The sequence below is a fragment of the Babylonia areolata genome, chromosome 15 (genome assembly GCF_041734735.1).
Source record: "Babylonia areolata isolate BAREFJ2019XMU chromosome 15, ASM4173473v1, whole genome shotgun sequence".
Classification (NCBI taxonomy): domain Eukaryota; kingdom Metazoa; phylum Mollusca; class Gastropoda; order Neogastropoda; family Buccinidae; genus Babylonia; species Babylonia areolata.
Window position 1 is genome coordinate 18,077,996 of NC_134890.1, and position 22,221 is coordinate 18,100,216.

At 43.7% G+C, this 22,221-nt stretch overlaps 1 protein-coding gene across 1 annotated transcript in view; it reads right to left on the reverse strand.

Annotated features, from left to right (window-relative positions):
* The window catches only part of LOC143290199 (transient receptor potential cation channel subfamily M member 2-like), a 66,809-nt gene extending 52,438 nt beyond the window's left edge, over positions 1 to 14,371 (reverse strand). The window contains exons 1-4 of the mRNA XM_076599519.1: positions 14,221 to 14,371; positions 10,787 to 10,982; positions 7,224 to 7,390; positions 3,711 to 3,921 (exon numbers count right to left, since the gene is read on the reverse strand). Of these exons, the coding sequence (XP_076455634.1) occupies positions 3,711 to 3,921; positions 7,224 to 7,390; positions 10,787 to 10,955 (547 nt within the window). The 5' untranslated portion in view covers positions 10,956 to 10,982; positions 14,221 to 14,371. The remainder of the gene's footprint in view (positions 1 to 3,710; positions 3,922 to 7,223; positions 7,391 to 10,786; positions 10,983 to 14,220) is intronic.
* Between the last annotated feature and the right edge of the window lie 7,850 nt (positions 14,372 to 22,221).

Below are 22,221 nucleotides of genomic sequence, written 5' to 3' on the forward strand. Positions count from 1 at the left end.
TGTGTGTTTGTGTTTATAGTTGCCTTCACCAAGTTTCTGTGCCTTATACATATTATTAGTGGTAGTAGTAGTTCTTTTTTATGTATGTTTTTTTTTTTTTTTTTTTTTCAAGGCCTGACTAAGCGCGTTGGGTTACGCTGCTGGTCAGGCATCTGCTTGGCAGATGTGGTGTAGTGCATATGGATTTGTCCGAACGCAGTGACGCCTCCTTGAGCTACTGAAACTGAAACTAAGGGACCGTCAAGAGACAGCAAGAGAGCGAGATCAGTTTTCAGTTTCTCAAGAAGGCGTCACTGCATTTGGACAAATCCATATACTACTACACAAGGCAGATGCCTGGCCAGCAGCATAACCTAACACACTTAGGCTTTGAGTGCATGCATACATGTTTGTATTCGAAACCAAGTGCTTGAGGAGACAACTACACATCTCCTGCAAGGAGCACAAGACCAATGACTATGTGCGGAACCTGGTCAGCAACCTTGTTGGGCCCCAAGAACCACTGCTGGCGACGGTCAAACGACGGAAGATGACATGGTTTGGTCACGTCATACGACATAACACCCTCTCCAAAACCATCCTGCAAGGGACTGTAGAGGGAGGGCACAGACGGGGGCGGCAGAGAAAGAGCTGGTCCGTCTAGGAATGGACCAAAATGACGATGCCAGATCTCCTCACGACAGCTGCCAACAGAGCGAGCTATGGCATCTTCCTCATGTCCCCCCAACGACCCCAGCGGTCGAGGGAATGAGTGAGTGAGTGATACATGTTTGTGTCCCTGTCAAGAGTGGATTTTTTTCACAGAATTTTGCCAGAGGACAACACTCTCGTTGCCATGGGTTCTCTTTCAACGCGCCAAGTGCATGCTGCACACGGGTCTCATCGGAGTGACAAGCCGCTCAGTTTGATTTTCCAGTCAAACTAGAGAGAAAGGGCAAGAGCAAGAATCGAACCTGAACCCTCACAAACACTGTGTTGGCAGATAAGCATCTTGGGCATTCCACCACCTTCTGCACCAGAGAGAAAGTGAGAGTGAAAGATAGAGAGAGAGAGAGAATCAACAAACGGAATTATTTTCACACACACACACACACACACACACACACACACACACAGAACTGACACCTCACTATCATAAGGCTCAAAAAGCCAGGATGACCGGAGAGGTACAGTACCTTTTTTTCAGTTTTCTTTCTTTTTGTAAGTTTGAACAAAACAAGGAAAACAGAAAGAGACAAGTATTTTAGCATGCAACAAAAACACATATCATACAAACACATTCACTAATCTGACCATTCAAATGCCACTCTTAACTCTTTTTTTCTCTTTTTGTACCTGCAAGCAAGAGAGATCTCTCTCTCTCTCTCTCTCTCTCTCTCTCTCTCTCTCTCTCTCTCTCTCTCTCAGTGATTGTGTGTGTGTGTGTGCATGCATATGAGAACATCTGCTGCCAAGCACTGTGATCCACATTTGTATCCAGAATTCACCTTATGGAAAAACAACAACAACCCAGCTTATTGCATTGTATCATATTGCACTGCATTGCATTGCATTGTACTGTATTGTATTGTACTTTACTGTGCTGTACTGTACTGTATTGTATTGTACTGTATTGTACTGTATAGTATTGTATTGTATTTTACTGTACTGTACTGTACCGTACTGTATTGTACTGTATCTTATTATTACTTTTTGTCACAACAGCTTTGTCTGTGTGAAATTCAGGCTGCTCTCCAAGGGGAGAGCGCATTGCCACAGTGCAGCACCACCCCCTTGTTTCCCTTCATCTGCCTCCAAGTGTATTTGTTCCCCTTTCAATGTGGATTCTATACAGAATTTTGCCAGGGGCAACCCTTCCATGGGTTCTTTTCCGTGTGCTATGTGCGTGCTATACTTGGAACCTCAGTTTATCAGTGTGTGTGTGTGTGTGTGTGTGTGTGTGTGTGTGTGTGTGCATGCACATGAGAACATCTGCTGCCAAGCACTGTGATCCACATTTGTATCCAGAATTCACCTTATGGAAAAACAACAGCAACCCAACTTATTGCATTGTATTGTATTGCATTGCATTGTACTGTATTGTACTTTACTGTACTGTACTGTACTGTACTGTACTGTACTGTATTGTATTGTACTTTACTGTACTGTACTGTACTGTACTGTACTGTACTGTATTGTATTGTATTTTACTGTACTGTACTGTACTGTATTGTATTGTATCTTATTATTACTTTTTGTCACAACAGCTTTGTCTGTGTGAAATTCAGGCTGCTCTCCAAGGGGAGAGCGCATTGCCACAGTGCAGCACCACCCCCTTGTTTCCCTTCATCTGCCTCCAAGTGTATTGGTTCCCCTTTCAATGTGGATTCTATACAGAATTTTGCCAGGGACAACCCTTCCATGGGTTCTTTTCCGTGTGCTATGTGCGTGCTATACTTGGAACCTCAGTTTATCAATCAGTCTGAACACTGAACAGCATCCAGACCACTAGTGGAGGGGGCAAAAATACTGGCGACTGGGAGATTCGATCCCCTATGCTCAGATTCTCTGGCTTTCAAGGTGGACGCATTACCACCAGGCGGCCACTCCTCATTACCGCTTACACCTTCAAGAACCCCTTCCTACCCCTCCTCTTCCTCGTCTTCCTCATCCTTCTTCATCTCTTTTTTAATCATTTCCCCCTTCTTCTCTCTGGAGAGAACAATGACGACATCGACAACGAAAATGATGATGATAATGATGATTGCTGTGAAGATCATGAAGGGGCCTGTGATATCAGTATGATCAGTTTCGTTTTTAGCCATTATTATACAATTTGTGTGTATATGCACACAGAAGATCAAATACGCAAGGTAAAAATCCTGTAATCCATGTGTGCGTGCAATGGGTTATGGAAACAAGAACATACCCAGCATGCACACCCCCAAAAATGGATTATGGCTGCCTACATGGTGGGGTAAATAAACAAAACGGTCATACACGTAAAATGTTACATGTCTGTGTGAGTGTGTATGTGTGAGTGCCTGAAATCTGATTGAATGACACAGGAAACGAATGATGAGCACCCAATGGCAGCCGTCAGTCGGCTCTACCCAGGTAGGCAGCCTGTTGTACAAATGACCCTGAGTTTGTAAAGTGCTTAGAGCTTGGTCTCCGACTGAGGATAGGCACTATGTAAGTATCTGTATCATATCAAATCAAATCAATTCTACAACCTAGGAACATGTCAGTGTGGTGGTTCTGCCTCTCCCACATCCCATGTCTCCCGCTCCAAGCCTTGACTTTTTTTCACTCTCTTTCCGTAGTCTGTTATGTACTATCAGTGCGGTTTTGCTCTGGCTATTAGGCAGTGGTATTGAAAATGGTCAAGATGTCTTTGTTATAAAGGGGCTGGTCTCCTCCAAGTGTATGTTAAAAGTTTGTTATTCAATTCTCTGTGTCATATGTATTTGTATAGCCCTTTTATGTATTTCTGTGGGGCTTTTTGTTTTTCTTTACAACTGTTTGTAACTTTGGCATGATAAACTTAGTGGAGCTTAACGGTTAAGAAAATATGTCATGTGTTGTTTTTCAGGGTTCTGTGTGTGTGTGATGTGGTATAATGGTTGAAATCTGTATTTATTTGGGCATTCCTGATAGGGCCCTGAGCAGTCGACTGGACTGTAAGCAACACTTTCAAATGTCAAAAGTCCTCATGCATACACACTCACTTGCTGTTGTTTTGGTGTTGGCATGAAGTTTCTCTCTCAGAGCAATCTGGAACTGTCTCACAGGCTCCAACCCCCTTTGCCCTCCCATGCCATCATCGACCAGGAGAAAGTGGGTGTGGTTGTGGTCCAGTGGAACACGGCTAGGCTCACTCAGCTGGCTGCATTTTGCTTGTGTGTGGGCAGCGGTGTAGTGGACAGGCACTGGGGACGCCTGTGTGTGTGAAGAAATGAGTGAGTGAGCACACAGATGCACATACATAAACTCACCACATGCACCTGAGAGGGAAAAAGACATAGAAGTGGTAGTTTTCTGTGAATGTGTTTATGAATGAACAGGGTATGGAAGAGTAACATCAGATTCCACACAAAATTCCTGCTCTACAAGTCACTGGTGGTCTCCATCCTCTTATATGGATGTGAGACATGGACACTGATGGCAGAAACAGAAAGAAGAATCCAAGCATTCGAAACCAAGTGCTTGAGGAGACTACTACACATCTCCTACAAGGAGCACAAGACCAATGACTATGTGCGGAACCTGGTCAGCAACCTTGTTGGGCCCCAAGAACCACTGCTGGTGACAGTCAAACGACGGAAGATGGCATGGTTTGGTCACGTCATACGACATAACACCCTCTCCAAAACCATCCTGCAAGGGACTGTAGAGGGAGGGCACAGACGGGGGCGGCAGAAAAAAAGCTGGTCTGACAACGTCAAGGAACGGACCAAAATGACGATGCCAGATCTCCTCACGACAGCTGCCAACAGAACGATGTGGCGAGCTATGACATCTTCCTCATGTCCCCCCAACGACCCCAGCGGTCGAGGGAATGAATGAGTGAATGAGTTATGAATGTGTGTCTGTGTGCATGTGGTTTTGAGCACAGTGCATGCCTGTGCTGTGGGTGTGCGGTGTGTGCGCTCACACACTGTGAAACACACAGGCATATATTGTGAGAAATATACAATAGTGTTACAGACACAATTACCAGAATTTGGTCTGGGACTTCTTTATATTACTGTGTAAGCCTCTGAATACATAATCATAATGTGCCTGCAAATTCATGCAGGACACACATATTCAGGAGAAGAATTTATTCGCAATGTGTATCAGAAAGTATTCAGGATAGGAATTAGTTCTTCAACAATAATTCTTTGAGATGAACATTTACTCAGGATGAGAATTTCTTCAAACTGAGAAGTCAATCAAGATGAAACTTTATCCAGAATATAAACTGAATGAGGGTGGGAATATGTTCTGGAGGTGACAATACACTGCAATGACTGCCTCATATAGCCTGCACTTACTTTGTAGCCTACAATACACATACAGCCAAGCATACTGCTCACTGCCATCTACATGACAACTGACCATACTGTATTGTATTGTTTTTCTCTTTTTCATCACAACAGATTTCTCTGTGTGAAATTCAGGCTGCTCTCCCCAGGGAGAGCGTGTCACTACACTGAGAGCGCCACCCATTTTTTTGTATTTTTTCCTGCATGCAGTTTTATTTGTTTTTCCTATAGAAGTAGATTTTTCTACAGAATTTTGCCAGGAACAACCCTTTTGTTGCCATGGGTTCTTTTACATGCACTAAGTGCATGCTGCACATGGGACCTCGGTTTATCGTCTCATCCGAATGACAAGCGGCCAGACCACCACTCAAGGTCTAGTGGAGGGGGAGAAAATATTGGTGACTGTACCGTGATTCAAACCAATGCACTCAGATTCTCTCACTTCCTAGGCGGACGCTTTACCTCTAGGCCAACACTCCACACAGCAGACATCACAAGTGCACAGCACTGACTTGCACACTGCCAGCTTTCACTGACACAGAAGTCCTGACATATTAAAAATGTTAAACACTCCAAACTGTTCATGAAAGCAAATCAATCTACCAATCTCTGTCAAATGCTTTGAATACACATATACTAATAAATCATGTGGTGGATTTGATTTTGTTGTAAAATCCCTTGCCTGTGTTGTCTTGTGGCAGAAAAGTGAACAGATTAAACTTACCTTGAAAACAGACAGACAGAAAGATCTTACCCTGGAGACAGACAGACAGACAGAACTGACCCTGGAGACAGACGGACAGACAGAACTGACCCTTACAGAAAGAACTGACCCTGGAGACAGAAAGAACTGACCCTTACAGAAAGAACTGACCCTGGAGACAGAAAGAACTGACCCTGGAGACAGACGGACAGACAGAACTGACCCTGGAGACAGATGGACAGACAGAACTGACCCTTACAGAAAGAACTGACCCTGGAGACAGACAGACAGACAGAACTGACCCTTACAGGAAGAACTGACTCTGGAGACAGAAAGAACTGACCCTGGAGACAGACGGACAGACAGAACTGACCCTTACAGAAAGAACTGACCCTGGAGACAGAAAGAACTGACCCTGGAGACAGACAGACAGAACTGACCCTGGAGACAGATGGACAGACAGAACTGACCCTTACAGAAAGAACTGACTCTGGAGACAGAAAGAACTGACTCTGGAGACAGGCGGACAGACATAACTGACCCTGGAGACAGAAAGAACTGACTCTGGAGACAGACATAACTGACCCTGGAGACAGAAAGAACTGACCCTGGAGACAAAAGGACAGACAGAACTGACCCTTACAGAAAGAACTGACCCTGGAGACAGAAAGAACTGACCCTGGAGACAGAAGGACAGACAGAACTGACCCTTACAGAAAGAACTGACCCTTACAGAAAGAACTGACTCTGGAGACAGAAAGAACTGACCCTGGAGACAGGCGGACAGACAGAACTGACCCTGGAGACAGAAAGAACTGACTCTGGAGACAGAAAGAACTGACTCTGGAGACAGAAAGAACTGACCCTGGAGACAGACGGACAGACAGAACTGACCCTTACAGAAAGAACTGACCCTGGAGACAGAAAGAACTGACCCTGGAGACAAAAGGACAGACAGAACTGACCCTTACAGAAAGAACTGACCCTGGAGACAGAAAGAACTGACTCTGGAGACAGACAGAACTGACCCTGGAGACAGACGGACAGACAGAACTGACCCTGGAGACAGAAAGAACTGACCCTGGAGACAGATGGACAGAAAGAACTGACCCTGGAGACAGACGGACAGACAGAACTGACCCTGGAGACAGAAAGAACTGACCCTGGAGACAGACAGACAGAAAGAACTGACCCTGGAGACAGAAAGAACTGACCCTGGAGACAGGCGGACAGAAAGAACTGACCCTGGAGACAGATGGACAGAAAGAACTGACCCAGGAGACAGACGGACTGAGAGAAAGTACCCTGAAGACAGACAGACAATGGACACAGACAGACAGAAAACATACCTGGAGGCCAACAGGTGGACCCAGGACAGACAAGCCGTGGGAATATACCTTGACAGGACACACAGAACATTTTCTGCAGACAAGACAGATGAACCGCGAGACAGAACGTACCCTGAAAGAAAGAGTCGGACAGTCAGACAGGCGGACTGACACAACACATACCGCAGCCTCCGACAGTGCCTGGCTGTTCTCCACCCTGGCCCAGGGCGCAACGCCCAGGATGACGGGTTGGTAGTCCAGTCGGCAGATCCTCTCCTTCTGCTCTTGAACTGCCTCCCCTACCAGGCTGCTTAGCCAGCCGGCCAGGCCCTCCGTGGCCAGCCAGGCACCTGTACACAGTCACACATGCATGCACATACATCCTTGATATAATTTGTGCGTGAGGCAATGTGTTTTCATACACACACTCCTCACACACCAGCATACACTCAACTGAACACAAACACAGGCATGCACATTCATCCTTGTGATAGTTCATGCGTGAGGCAATGGGTTTTCATACATACACTCAACTGAACACGAACACATGCATGCACATACATCCTTGATATAATTTGTGCGTGAGGCAATGTGTTTTCATACACACACTCCTCACACAGGAACATACACTCAACTAAACACAAACACACGCATACCCTCAACTCACACACATACATACGCTCAACTCACATGCGTACATGCACTCTCACTCACACCCTTGCACAGCCACACATGCATGCGCGTATGTCCTTGTCACAGTTCATGTGTGAAGCACGGGGTTTTCAGCACACATGTACACACCCACTCACACATGCACTAACTCACACAGTAACATCCACTCAGCTCACTCACAATTATACATTCAACCAAACACACACACACACACACACACACACACACGCGCGCGCGCGCGCGCGCATAAACTCACACATATACATGGGCTCAACTCAATCACATACATACACACATACACTCACTCAACACATTCATTCAACTCACCCACATATAATATATAAACTCACTCAAACACATACTATCACTAGCACATATATACATATGTACATATATACACCCACCTCACTCACACACAAACAGCCATTCAGTTCTAGAGGATTCCAAAGACATTTGGTTGCTTTTGAACAGCTAAGCTTTTACATTCCTTCATCCCTTTCTTTTTTTTTCTTTTTTTTTAAGCTTATTTGCACAGTCATCAACAAATGATGGAAGAGATGTTCACCACACCACACCCCCGACACGGTGCATCGTTTCACACACTACCACACCACACTGCTTCACAACCACACACCTGTACACCCCAGGCCAAAACTACAAATCATAGTACACCACATTACATCATACTGCATATGTTCTCATGCCAAAACCTGTGTTTCGATACACCATGCCACATCTTGCATCACACATCATGCCAAAACCTGTGTTTCAATACACCATGCCACATCACACATCATGCCAAAACCTGTGTTTCAATATAGCAAGCCACATCATTCATCATGCCAAAACCTGTGTTTCAATACACCAACCACATCATTCATCATGCCAAAACCTGTGTTTCAATATAGCAAGCCACATCATTCATCATGCCAAAATCTGTGTTTCAATACACCGTGCTACATCACGCATCATGCCAAAACCTGTCTCGATTACACCAGGCCACTTCATGCAGCAGTGCATCAGGTCACTCCACACTGTGCACCACCATGCCACACAGCCACACAGTACACCACACATCACACCATGCCACACAGCAACACAGTAGGTACATCACACATCACACCATGCCACACAGCAACACAGTAGGTACATCACACATCACACCATGCCACACAGCCACACAGTACACCACACATCACACCATGGCACACAGCAACACAGTACACCACACATCACACCATGGCACACAGCAACACAGTAGGTACATCACACATCACACCATGCCACACAGCCACACAGTACATCACACATCACACCATGCCACACAGCAACACAGGACATCACACATCACACCATGCCACACAGCAACACAGGACATCACACATCACACTATGCCACACAGCCATACAGTACACCACACATCACACCATGCCACACAGCAACACAGTACATCACACATCACACCATGCCACACAGTACACCACACATCACACCATGCCACACAGCAACACAGTACATCACACATCACACCATGCCACACAGTACACCACACATCACACCATGCCACACAGTACACCACACATCACACCATGCCACACAGCCACACAGTACACCACACATCACACCATGCCACACAGCCACACAGTACACCACACATCACACCATGCCACACAGTACACCACACATCACACCATGCCACACAACAACACAGTAGGTACATCACACATCACACCATGCCACACAGCAACACAGTACATCACACATCACACTATGCCACACAGCCACACAGTACACCACACATCACACCATGCCACACAACAACACAGTACATCACACATCACACCATGCCACATAGCAACACAGTACATCACACATCACACCATGCCACACAGTACACCACACATCACACCATGCCACACAGCCACACAGTACACCACACATAACACCATGCCACACAACAACACAGTACATCACACATCACACCATGCCACACAGTACACCACACATCACACTATGCCACACAGCCACACAGTACACCACACACCACACCATGCCACACAACAACACAGTACATCACACATCACACCATGCCACACAGCAACACAGTACATCACACCATGCCACACAGCAACACAGGACATCACACATCACAATATGCCACACAGCAACACAGTACACCACACATCACACCATGGCACACAGCAACACAGTACACCACGCATCACACCATGCCACAAAGTACATCACACATCACACCAGACACCATGCCACTCTACACCACATTGCATTTCGAACAGCAGGCCACACCGTATCACTACACATGCCACATTATGTCATGCCTCACTACACCACAAAACAGTGTATCATGCTCACCATAAAATTATCACAAGATCATATTACAGTACATCATGACGTAACACACCACAAATCATGCAAAGCTTGTACTTCATCCCATCACAGCACAAAACACCATATCCATTTTCACAGTACATCACACTGCACCACATCACAGTATCACATCATTCCACATCACAGTACACCACATCACACACTACCATGCACCACATCTCACCACACCTGACAAAACTTCACCACATATCATGCACACTGAGCCATGCCACATCAAATCAAAAATGGAAAAAAAACCCATCATACTACACATCATGTAATGCCACATAAAGTCACACCACACCATACCACATTACATCAAACACATTACCACATCACACCAACATATCACTCTGCAACACACTAAATGACACCATGCTATACAACATGAACCATCCTTCACCAAGCCATGCCATACATCACATCACATCACACCATGCAGACAAGAACAACAAAAAAAAGAAACCAAAAAAAATGGTGGTGATGCCCTCTCCCAAGTGGAAAACAGCCCAAAATTTCACAGAGGAAAAAAAAAATCTGTTGCAACAAGAGAATAAACACAACACAGTAAAATACACTTTCATAGATTATGGTAACAATACACACCCACAGTATACCACATATATCACACCACCACATCATCAACAGCACTGCACAGCCACAACAACAAACACATCATCGTTTACCTGTGGTCACGGTAGCCACGGCAAACACACGCTTCAGCTGGGCTTGCACCTTACTGGCCACCCTGACTCTCTCAGACCCTGCCTCTCCCCCACCAGTCACGACCAGGAAGAGGTTAGGGGAGGACAGATTCCACAGCTTGTCCATCACCTGATCCCACACAGTGGTCATGTCCGCCCCATGGTCTACACGTTTAAACTGGAGCACACACACACAAACACACACACACACACACACACAAAGTCATTCCAACCATTCAGAGCTACATTACCATGAACAAGAAAAATCTTCTAAGAAAGAAATGAATGAACAAACAATCAAAACAGGGCAGTTGTATTCTTTTGTGCAACAAAAACAACTGTGTCATCATTGATGCATGTGTGGGTTCGTGTGTGCACGTGAGTGAGCAGGTGTAAACTAGTGTTCGGAGCAGCAAATTTAGTCAGAGCTTCATGCATTCCAGATCAAAGTGACCAGGGTAATGTTTGACCCTCCCTCACCAGCTTTAACTCTTTCCGGACAAAGGAATGCTCGCGCATTCCTTCACAAAACGTATTCGGTTTCGGACGAAGGAATGGAATAGCATTCTCCGAAAGTAAAATTCCATCATGCGCTGTACACGTGATTTTGTGATTAGCCAAGCAGAGTGCGCTATTCTGGGTCACTCCACAATCGAACAGTATGATTGGTTAGTCTATGATGTGTGGCCTGTCTCGCACACACGCTGACGAAGTCACTGACCGGTCGTCTGCTCGCGTGCCAGCCTGTCAGCAAAGCGGGCTCTTTTCAAAATGTTGTGATGCGAACAAGGCGGTGACGGCAATGTTTTGGGGTTGCCGAAGTACTTGAAATGCTACAAACTGAAGGGTCGGACATTGAAGAGGTGGATGATGACGAAGAAGAAAGCAAATTTAATGCAGAAGCGAGCATGGGTATGGTGATTCAGGGTGAAAAATTGGCATTATTTTCTACATATTGCAAAACTAAAAATAAGATGAGAAATTTGATTTTTGTTTTTATATGTAATAGACTAACACGTAATAAACCAGTTCTCAAAGTTTCATTTTCTTACACAGTATTTTGTATTTTTTGTCATTTTTTTCCAAACCCTTACAAATGGGCCGCCTGTGGGGAAAAGCAAGGGAGAAAACTTGTCGTCCCGAGTGAGTTGACATGGTGATTTTTCGCAACATCCAGACCAAGGCAAGACCCTGCACACGGCTCGAATGCAACACACAACCAAAGCGACTGCTCTGTACCACTCTCCTGTAGGCCAGCACCAGCTTGGTGTTTTTTCACACCTCAGTTAACATTACAGATTTGTCTTCTTCTTCTTCTGCGTTCGTGGGCTGCAACTCCCACGTTCACTCGTATGTACACGAGTGAACTATTATGTGTATGACCGATTTTACCCCGCCATATAGGCAGCCATACTCCGTTTTCGGGGGTGTGCATGCTGGGTATGTTCTTGTTTCCATAACCCACCGAACGCTGACATGGATTACAGGATCTTTAACGTGCGTATTTGATCTTCTGCTTGCATATATACACGAAGGGGGTTCAGGCACTAGCAGGTCTGCACATATGTTGACCTGGGAGATCGGAAAAATCTCCACCCTTCACCCACCAGGCGCCGTCACCGTGATTCGAACCCGGGACCCTCAGATTGACAGTCCAACGCTTTAACCACTTGGCTATTGCGCCCGTCTACAGATTTGTCAACCAGTAATCAGCACACTGTCTCTCTCTGTTGGGCAGGAGAGGACAGCTCAGAACTTAACACTGTGTTCGTGTCAACTTATCGGGGAGAGACCTTACTGGGGGCACCAAAGCTTGGTTGAGGTATGTGAGGACTACACTTGAGAGAGGTGGAATTAAGGAAAATGTATTATGATAAAATTTAAAAAAAACAGCTGCTGGCCAGAGCCAAAGAACTGTGTTGATTTAAATGATGAGACAAGTGAGGTTAACTTGTGAGGGACAACTGCACATATAAGAAAATAATAATAAATACAAATACATATATATATATATATATCCTCAAGGAGTGCATCTCCACCTGGGGAGAGCAACCTAAAGTTCAATATAGGAATCTCTTGTGACAAAAGAACAATACAATACAATGCAACGTGCAACATGCACTTTGTGCATATAAAAACCCACCTTAACGAAAGGATTGCCCCTGACTAATTTCTATAGAAAAATCCACTTTGATCAGAAATCTTCTTCTGCATTCGTGGGCTGCAACTCACACGTTCACTCGTGTGTACATGTATGACCGTTTTTACCCTGCCATGTAGGCAGGCCATACTCCGTTTTTGGGGGTGTGCATGCTGGGTATGTTCTCGTTTCCATAACTCACCAAACGCTGACATGAATTACAGAATCTCTTATGTGCGTATTTGATCTTCTGCTTGCATACACACACGAAGGGGTTTCAGGCACTAGCAGGTCTGCACATATGTTGACCTGGGAGATCGGAAAAATCTCCACCCTTTACCCATCAGGCGCCGTTACCAAGATTTGAACCCAGGACCCTCAGATTGAAAGTCCCATGCTTTAACCACTCGGCTATTGCACCCGTCTGATCAGAAATCAAATACACTTGCATTTTTAATTATAAACATTATTACTCAGTCTTAAACTGATGTCCATAAAGTCCGGATAAACTTCCTATATTGAACACAAGGGCTTCTGGGTAATAGCAGTCTTAGAATAAATATACTGATTGCGGTAGTCAAACTGGGGTTGTCTCTGGTGCTGACAATCTGAATTTGAATCTAGATCAAAAAAATATTTTTTTAAAACGCAAGGTGGGAGTTGGTTGGATGATTTTTGGAGAGAGTGGTTGTTTTGTTTTCCTTTTCCTTTTTCTTTATAATGTAGATCTTTCGTTCTCTGCATCTGGATTTCTCTTCCTCTGGATCTCTGTCACTTACCAACACTATCCTCTTTAAGACAAACCCATCTATTCAAATAGGCCTTTTATATAATATCACTTCAAGTGGAAAGACGTTAAACTGAAGACGAAATAGGCTTTTTGGTGTGGTGAAGCACAGCTAATTGTCTACATTCTTCCTCCTCCTACCCACCCAACTTTGCCCTTTACTGAAGTCATCATGTAGTGTGCATGTCTGTGGGTGGATGTTTGTGCGTGCGGGTGTGTGTGTGCGTGCGGGTGTGCATGTGTAGGGTGTTTTTGTCTTGTGTATGTTTGTGTATGTGTGTGTGTGTATGAATGATTGTTCATACCTGCAATATATAGTACTGTCTTGTGTATAGACAGACACACGTTTTTTTTTCATGTGCACAGGTATTTTATTATGCACCATTGTATATGTGTTGTTTCATGTATGGCGCTTTGAGCCCATCACATGGGGAGTTTGAGCCATATAAGCACTATCTAGTATTATTATCACTGCTATCATATGCATACCTCTGCATCTCGTGGAAGGCAGCCGAAGCCTCGAAAGCAGACTGAACCATAGGTGTGATCCTGCTGTGTCTCTGCATGCTGTCGCTGGCTGTCAGAGAGAGTTACATGTTTCCCACCGTCTGCACTGGGAAGCCCTGGTCCCGAACCCTCAACACCACCATGCTGGTTCACACACAGATTCATGACATCTGACAGTAATAAACATGCACACACACACTCTTTTTGATGTTGCACTATGAGTGGTGCATTCACTAAGCTGATAATCAGGAATAAAATGTGGTCAGTCAACATCAGAAAAGAGTTTGATTCCAATTTAACTTAATGAATGTATGAATGATATGGATACTTGTACATAACTTATTCTTGGTCAGAGACCAAGTTCTAAGCACTTTAGAAACTCGGGGTCATTTGCACAACAGACTGCCTACCTGGGTAGAGCCAAATGATGGCTGCCATTGGGCGCTCATCATTCCACTTAAATCACAATAGAAAAGAACATCATACGTCTTAACTGATCTCCATACATCTCTATTTTTTTATGTTATGTTTTAGGTCCACCTACCAACAGTAGTCTGGTGGGAATGGGGTTTTTTTGTGATTTTTTTTGGTATCTAAACTTTATACTGTTCACTGCCTTAAAGGGCCCCACTTTCTCTGGGGCTCTGTTGGAGCTGGAAATGTTATTTCAAACTGGGTCTGTTTAGCAGTTTCATGTGAGCTGAGCCAAGCACAAAGCCTCATGTCACCATCATCTTTAATACAAGGAACGAAAACACACACCAGTGAATGTTACATTTAAGAAAATGAAACAAAACCTGCTGGTTTTCAGCAATCTTGTTGCACACAATGTTATACCTGCCTCTCTCTCTCTCTCTCTCTCTCTCTCTCTCTCTCTCTATCTCTCTCTCTTTCTCTCTCTTGCCCTTCCCTCCCCTCCATGGTATTCTCTACAAAACCTACCCGCTTCAGACCATCACCTCCTCCCAGAGAAGTCATCTCAAATTCGTTGCGCCTCATGATTTGAGTTCTGCATGTGCCTCAGGCTCTGAATATGACTGGAAAACAGACAAAATAAACAAGTGAATAAATGAAACAATCGATCAATACATTGACAACAGTTGCATGCTTCATCGTATTACATGTTTATTTCTTTTCCAAAAATCAATGCAAGTGTTTCTGAATTATGTGAGCAGTGCTGTATATGTTTTCCCATTACAACAAAGTAGAGCAAGAAAAGTGAAATGCAATGATGTGGTCACTATTATCATTCTCATGGAGCCAAAATACTGTATATCAGACTCTTAAGATTTGCTTTTCATAAATCAAATATTTTTCTCCAGTAGAAATCTACCTTCTTTATATTAAAGTGCTACTGCTTATGAGGGACTAGGGTTTTACAGATAATGTTGGTAGGCTCTCAAGGCCATGACCAGTGTGCTGGGTTTAAGTGTTGGTCAGGCACCTGCATTTGGGGGAGAAAAAAACTCTTTTGCTGCCAATGCCATAGACAACTTTAGACTTTAGTTGATTGAAATTAGTGAAAACTTCAGTGCCATAAGCGAATTCAGCTGATATCGAGGGGTCATGTTTAAATGACTATTTTTCATATTGTAACAATTAAAGCTTGACAGCTACAGCAAAATTTCCAGTGCAACAAGAAATTGACTTACCTTCCCCATTTGACCAACTTTGAAGTGAACAGGTCCACTATACTGTTCTGACATGAACTTAATCATGTAACTGGAAACATTGAATCTAAAATATTTGGCACTGGGATTTGTTTTTCACACAAAAACTTGGCAGTAAAAGTAGATGGGTTGAAGCATATAAGGATCAGTCCTTGCACTTTGACACCTCTTCAAAACTTAAACTGTTTATAATTACATAACACAAGAGAACAGAACAGGAAAAAAACAAACAAAACAAAACAAAACAAACAAACAAAAACCAACCCAGCAAGGCCTTCAAGATTCATATGTAACATCCACTTAACACATACAATATGGGTGGGGGTGGGGGGTGGACACAACAAATGAGATTAACCTGCAACAGAACATTTTAATCGCACTGTTGCAATTGTGATCTTTGAACACTAATGTTGACACTTTGAAGATTTTATGTTCTAATGGCACCTTATCACTATTCATGGTTCTAAGAATAATTGTCTGTAAAAACTTGAGCTGCCAGCCAGTGTCAAAGTTGATGATCCATTTTGTAACATAATTAAACTTCAGCTGGCAATATCCACATTTCTTCAGTTTCCATTCAGTTTCGTTCCAAAGACGGATTATTATAATTTCTTTTTAAATAACATTGTAATATTATATAAGTGTATATACACTTCTTCCCCTGCCAAGAAAAGTAAAAGATGACCAGTCAATGAGTGGGGGTGAAAAAATGTAGAGTATATAATTACCGATTTACAACTGTTTCTGTCTTAAACGTTAAAGTACAGGAGACGAAATGTGGATATTATCCTTAAATTTTAGATTTACCCAAACTGTCATTCTTCATCTTCTTATAATGACTGACTACACAAGCTGACAGTCCCGTAATGCTGAAATAATTGAAGCGATCTTACTGGAGTCTCAGTCGCGATTGAATAATGGGTTGCGGCTCACTTGCCTGCATGTTTTCTGCTTTCTTACAAGTACAATGGAAAATAACGATTCTTCTAATGTGCTCACCAACACCTCTTTGACTTAGACTTAATGGGGTGCTTCGCTGGGGCCCAGTCGGCTGTAGTTCCATGAATCTTTGAGTCCAGACACTCACTCTGCCCGTGCTGAGTCGGTTCCTTGGATCAATTTGTGTTTTGAATTTCAGTCACCATTTGGTCTTGATACCCAACCTTTTTTTTTTTTTTTAACATTTCTTCGTGGCACCGTGTTATGCTGCCCGCGTCGTAAAATTGGGCAAAGCCAAACTAACGGAATGCAGGCTTGAAAGGTACAACACAGCAAAACTTGAACTGACTGGCTTATATATCCAAATCCGGGAAACTATAGTCCCCCGACAGCTCATAAGTCTACAATAATTTTCATCAGTGCTACATATAGACTCAATCAGAACTAATCCAAAACAATGCTAATAAACAATTTCCAACGTAATTTGCTGCCGGCTGCAATTAAATCTTGATTCATTTTTGGTCACCATGCACGGACTGCACGAACTGTTCCGGCGTTGATGGGTCAGTAGCCAACGTAGAAAACTGCTCACTTTACAAAATGCTCATGAGATAAATAATCCCCCGGACAAATGCTTCCCGGACATTCGGGAAAGTGATCCATCCGGACATTTCTTATTTGTTCACTCGAGTCCACGTTCCACATCCCTCTCTGCCCCCCCCCCCCGAGAAAGAGAAAGAAAGAGGAATACCGTACTCAAGTGACAACATGATAGTTCTGAAGGAAAATTAGATTGTTCCACATCCGCCCCTTCCCACACACCTCACTCTCAACCCGCCTCGCCATGTGTGTGTGTGTGTGTGTGTGTGTTGTAGGTATATGACTACACCTACTGTTCGGCTGAGAAATTGTTTTCGCAACCCAACCGCCACCCCCCGACCCCAACCTAAAAACTTCTGAATATTTACTGTATCCGTTGAGTCAAGCTGGACATTTCTTCTCTTTTTTTTTTCTTGTTCTTTTTTTTTCTTTCTTTCTTTTTTTTTCCTTCTTTCTTGTTTTTTTGTTTTTTTTTTTTTTTTTTTTTTTTTTTCTCATGACTGCCCCTTTATTTTCATTCGACCGTATTCACATCCGGCGGTGCCGCTCGATCCCCGACCCCTCCCAAGTTAAATCTGACACTAATAGAAGTTACTGAAACCAAAGAAACTCTCTCTCTCTCTCTCTCTCTCTCTCTCTCTTTACAATCACTTTCTATTCTACAATTATTCTACAATTATTGAAACAGCAGACTTAATTACTGACACTTACCCTATTCAGAATGTTCGATTTCCACGGAGTCCCGAAACTTGAACTGAAGACCGAGCACATCGATCGATCTGTCAGTTGTTCTTACCTCCAGTGCTGGGAACACGGCGAGCAGCGAGCGAAGCAGGAACAATTATGGCCAACTCAGACTGATGCGGATTTCCTAATGACCAAGTTGTCTCTTGAATACATTCGTAATGGGGGGGGGGGGGGGGGAGAGAGAAAAAAAAAAAGTCCGTAATCACCAATGGATTATAAAATAGACCCGCGTGTCGTCCGGTTAAAGAAACAGCACAACGACAATTCCAGTCCACTGTTCTTTTTTTGTAACCCCCTCCCCCACCTCTCCCTTCCCCTCTCTCTCCTCTCTCTGTCTCATAAAAGACAAAAGTGTGATTTGACGCATGTGTTGTTTTACCGCACCAAACTCTGTTGGCCTACATTCTTCCTGGTTGACACGCGCGTCCCAGTCACGTGACTGACTTGTCTGCGGTTTTAGAGCCCCTTTTGGTCACCAGAACGACTGGCTTGTTTTTCTTTTGTTGTTGTTGCTATTAAAATAATATATCATGATGAAACTGACACATCGCTGACGATAATAATAATCTAATCAGGTTTGTGAAAAATACCGTCATCATCATCATCATCAGTTGTAGTAGTGTATTATTTTTATAGCCGATATGTGTGTGTGTGTGTGTGTGTGTGTGTGTTTAAAGTTGGAGGATCTTGTCTTTCAGTGCTGCCCATTCTGATGTGGTTAATGAAGTCCTTATCATTTTAAGTGTAATGCTGTGATTTCTAAAGGCGTCATGTTACCACCAGTATTCTATTACTGATCTTTATTATTCACGGGGTGATGGTTTTGATAATGGTGTTGATGATGGATTTCACGGCACAAACACGCACGCACACACACGCGCGCTTGCACATAAGATCATGTGTGTGTGTGTGTGTGTGTGTGTGTGTGTGTGTGTGAATGTTGTGAAAAGGACGATGCATGCAAGTTTGTTTCTCTCTTCTTTTTTCCCCATATAGCTAGAGAGAGAGAGAGAGTGTGTGTGTGTGTGTGTGTGTGTGTGTGTGTGTGAGCGCGCGCATATGTGTGTGTGCGTTCGCGAACAGTGTGTATCTGTGTGTTGTGTGTGCTCCTCTTCCATGGGTCATCGCTGTGATCATCATCATTGTCACAGATCGTGCATGCCTATGGGTAGAAATATGTAAGAGTTTCCATTACCACCAAACACTGCTTGGGATACGACATATTCAGTGTGCGAAAATGAGAAGCATTCCCACAGTAAACCATGAGCTCACATTCATAATTTTTATGTTGTGGGTTCGAATCACAGACACCCAGCACAAACACTGTAATTTTCGTCAAGTTACACATCTCATCTGACTTAACTGACACCACTAGAACGACATGTTCTGATGGTGTCAGTTAAGTATTTGATAATGATCTCATTCCAGTTTCCTGATATGGGTATTCCGGTAGTCGACCATATCTTCCGATAGGGGTGTCCGTCGATGTAATTTAAACACGAATGTGACAAACCAATAGTTGCACGTGATAAACATCTTCTCCAAAAGTCACGCATACGTGGGGAGGAGGGGGTTGGGGGGGTTACATATATATCAAACACACGAAAACTTCAGATGAAATGATACATGTGTGTGTGCGTGAAACTTGCTCGCATTAAGAGTCATAATATTTCTTGAGAGGTCAAAACCCGAAATATTTGTGTACAGCTTTGCCCTTTGCCTTATTCCCTCTTTGTCCATTTGCTCTTCAACTGTGAATAAAGAAGATCATAGATGTATTGGGTCATTCAGGTCTTGCATCATCCCGGTACAGCGAGTCCCATGGTTCAGTCGTGGTACGGTCAGTAGGCCTATAGGGGTGAGCTGAACGACCTATTGGCATTTCGCCCTTAAGGTCAAGTTGTTCATGGCTGTGGTCTGTTCCGTGAAGGGTGGTATCATGGGGTCGAGGTTTGGTCCTGTTGTGGTCAGTATCCCGCCTGTTAAAGATCCTTCTCTTCTGCGTATGTGCTTGTATAGATACAGTCATGTCGACTCTCGCCGCCATGCACATCACTTTAACTGTCCACTAATGAGACTGAAAACGTTACTTCTACAGATTTTCTTTTGATGTGATCAGAGTAGGAACCTCGCTTAAAAGGTGTTGTTGTTTTTTTTTTTTAATTTTTATTTCTTTTATTTTTATTTTATTAATTTATTTTATTTATTTATTTATTTATTTAATATATATATATACATTTGCTTATTTGTTTTTGCTTCTTTTTTGTTTTACTCGATCCATACAACACCCACAGCATGCCGCCTATGTGAAATGGTTTGCGAAACCGGGACTGATAACTTGGGCGTGACATGTCCCACACTGACGCACAAAATTAATGTTTGATTGTCCTGTTCGATCGTCTCTGGGGTGAAAGTTGTGCCACTTGTCTGGTAGACAGTCAGTTCTCACAGAACTAAAACGATCAAAGGGCATGACGTGGGCTAACCGGCACATAACTCGCAGCGAGCTGAGTGCACCCGTCCTGTTGAAAACGTAAGAACATCATTACCTCAACTGATTTACGTCAGAGTCGACTTTGTCCATATTCATGAGACCCAGGGGGTTTTGAAGCTTGTCGGGAACGGAATAACGTCACATTTTTTTTTCGGTAACCGCATTTTACGTCACATTCGTGTTCGTCAGTGACCGTGGAAGTCTTTTACAGTGTGTAACGTTTTGGGCGGACTGAAGGATAAGTGTAACGAAACGATTAGTACCAACTGATCAAATTTATTAGCACAAAGCCGATTTACGTCCTGTTTTTGCGCCCTGAATTCTTAGTTTTCGTCAGTGTGTTTTGCATTAGAGGCATAATGAGAAATGTCACACTGCGTGTGATCGACGCTTCCAAACAAGAAATAGATATAATACGACGCGAAATGACCCATACTGTAACACTGATGAACCCGAACCGACACTTGTCGCCGGGGAAAGAGCAAGACGGCGGCACGGTAGTTTGGCGACTGAATCGGCACCGAGTCAAAAATGAGTAAACTAACCCTGAAAATGAAGTCGCGAAAACCACCAAAAATAGGTTACAATATATACTCACGGTAATATCGTTTTATCTTTGCACGAAATGTAAAGAAAACTGGTATACCCCGGCCCCAACACACGTCGTGCACTGCTGCTCAACTCTGAAGTCGGACGGTTGTAAGAATAGAACACACAACACATTGATCATTCCACAACACATCTTTGATCAAGCAGAAAACATATTATCAGTCACAACTGTATAATTACATGTGTATTTGCTTGCTTTTGGATCTTTTTGAGAGGGATTAACGAGCCGGGGAAGAATCGACACGGGGGAGTATCGGGCTGACCCCGGGAAACTTGACCAAACACTACAAATGCAGGTTGGGAGGGAAAAGTCATTAGGAAAGCGGGTGGAGTGGTGGGTAAAAAAACAAGACACTTTTAGCGACATCTACAATAGAAAACTGACGGACAGACTGAAAACAATTTTGACAGACGAAACACACCCACCACATGATGACATTATAGTTGTCGACGATCGGACAGAAGTGGCAGGTTCATAGCTCCACGCGCAAGAACATCTCGTTACATAAGCTCATTCATTCCTGCAGCTATTCGCGCACACAATCAAAGCATGCAATACACTCATATCACTCATAGGACTGTGACACTATAACTCCCCCACCCCCCCACCCCCAGCACCACCTGAACTCAACGGTCGGCGAATGCTTGGGCGCAGACACTTTGCGTGGGACTGTGTGGCTGAGCACAGGCAAGCCGGCGTTACTTTGTGTGTACGTGCTTGTGATTTAATGGATTTAATGTATCTTAATGTTACGTTTGTGAAGTTGTGCATTGTCTGATAAATGTTGTAAACGATACGGGGCACATGCGTCCAATCTCGTGCGGCTGTGTGACTGTGTGTTGTGTAGCTCATTACTCAACTATTTACTCAGAATCGACTTTTATTTGATTGAATGTTGTCTGACATATCGACATTTTTTTTTG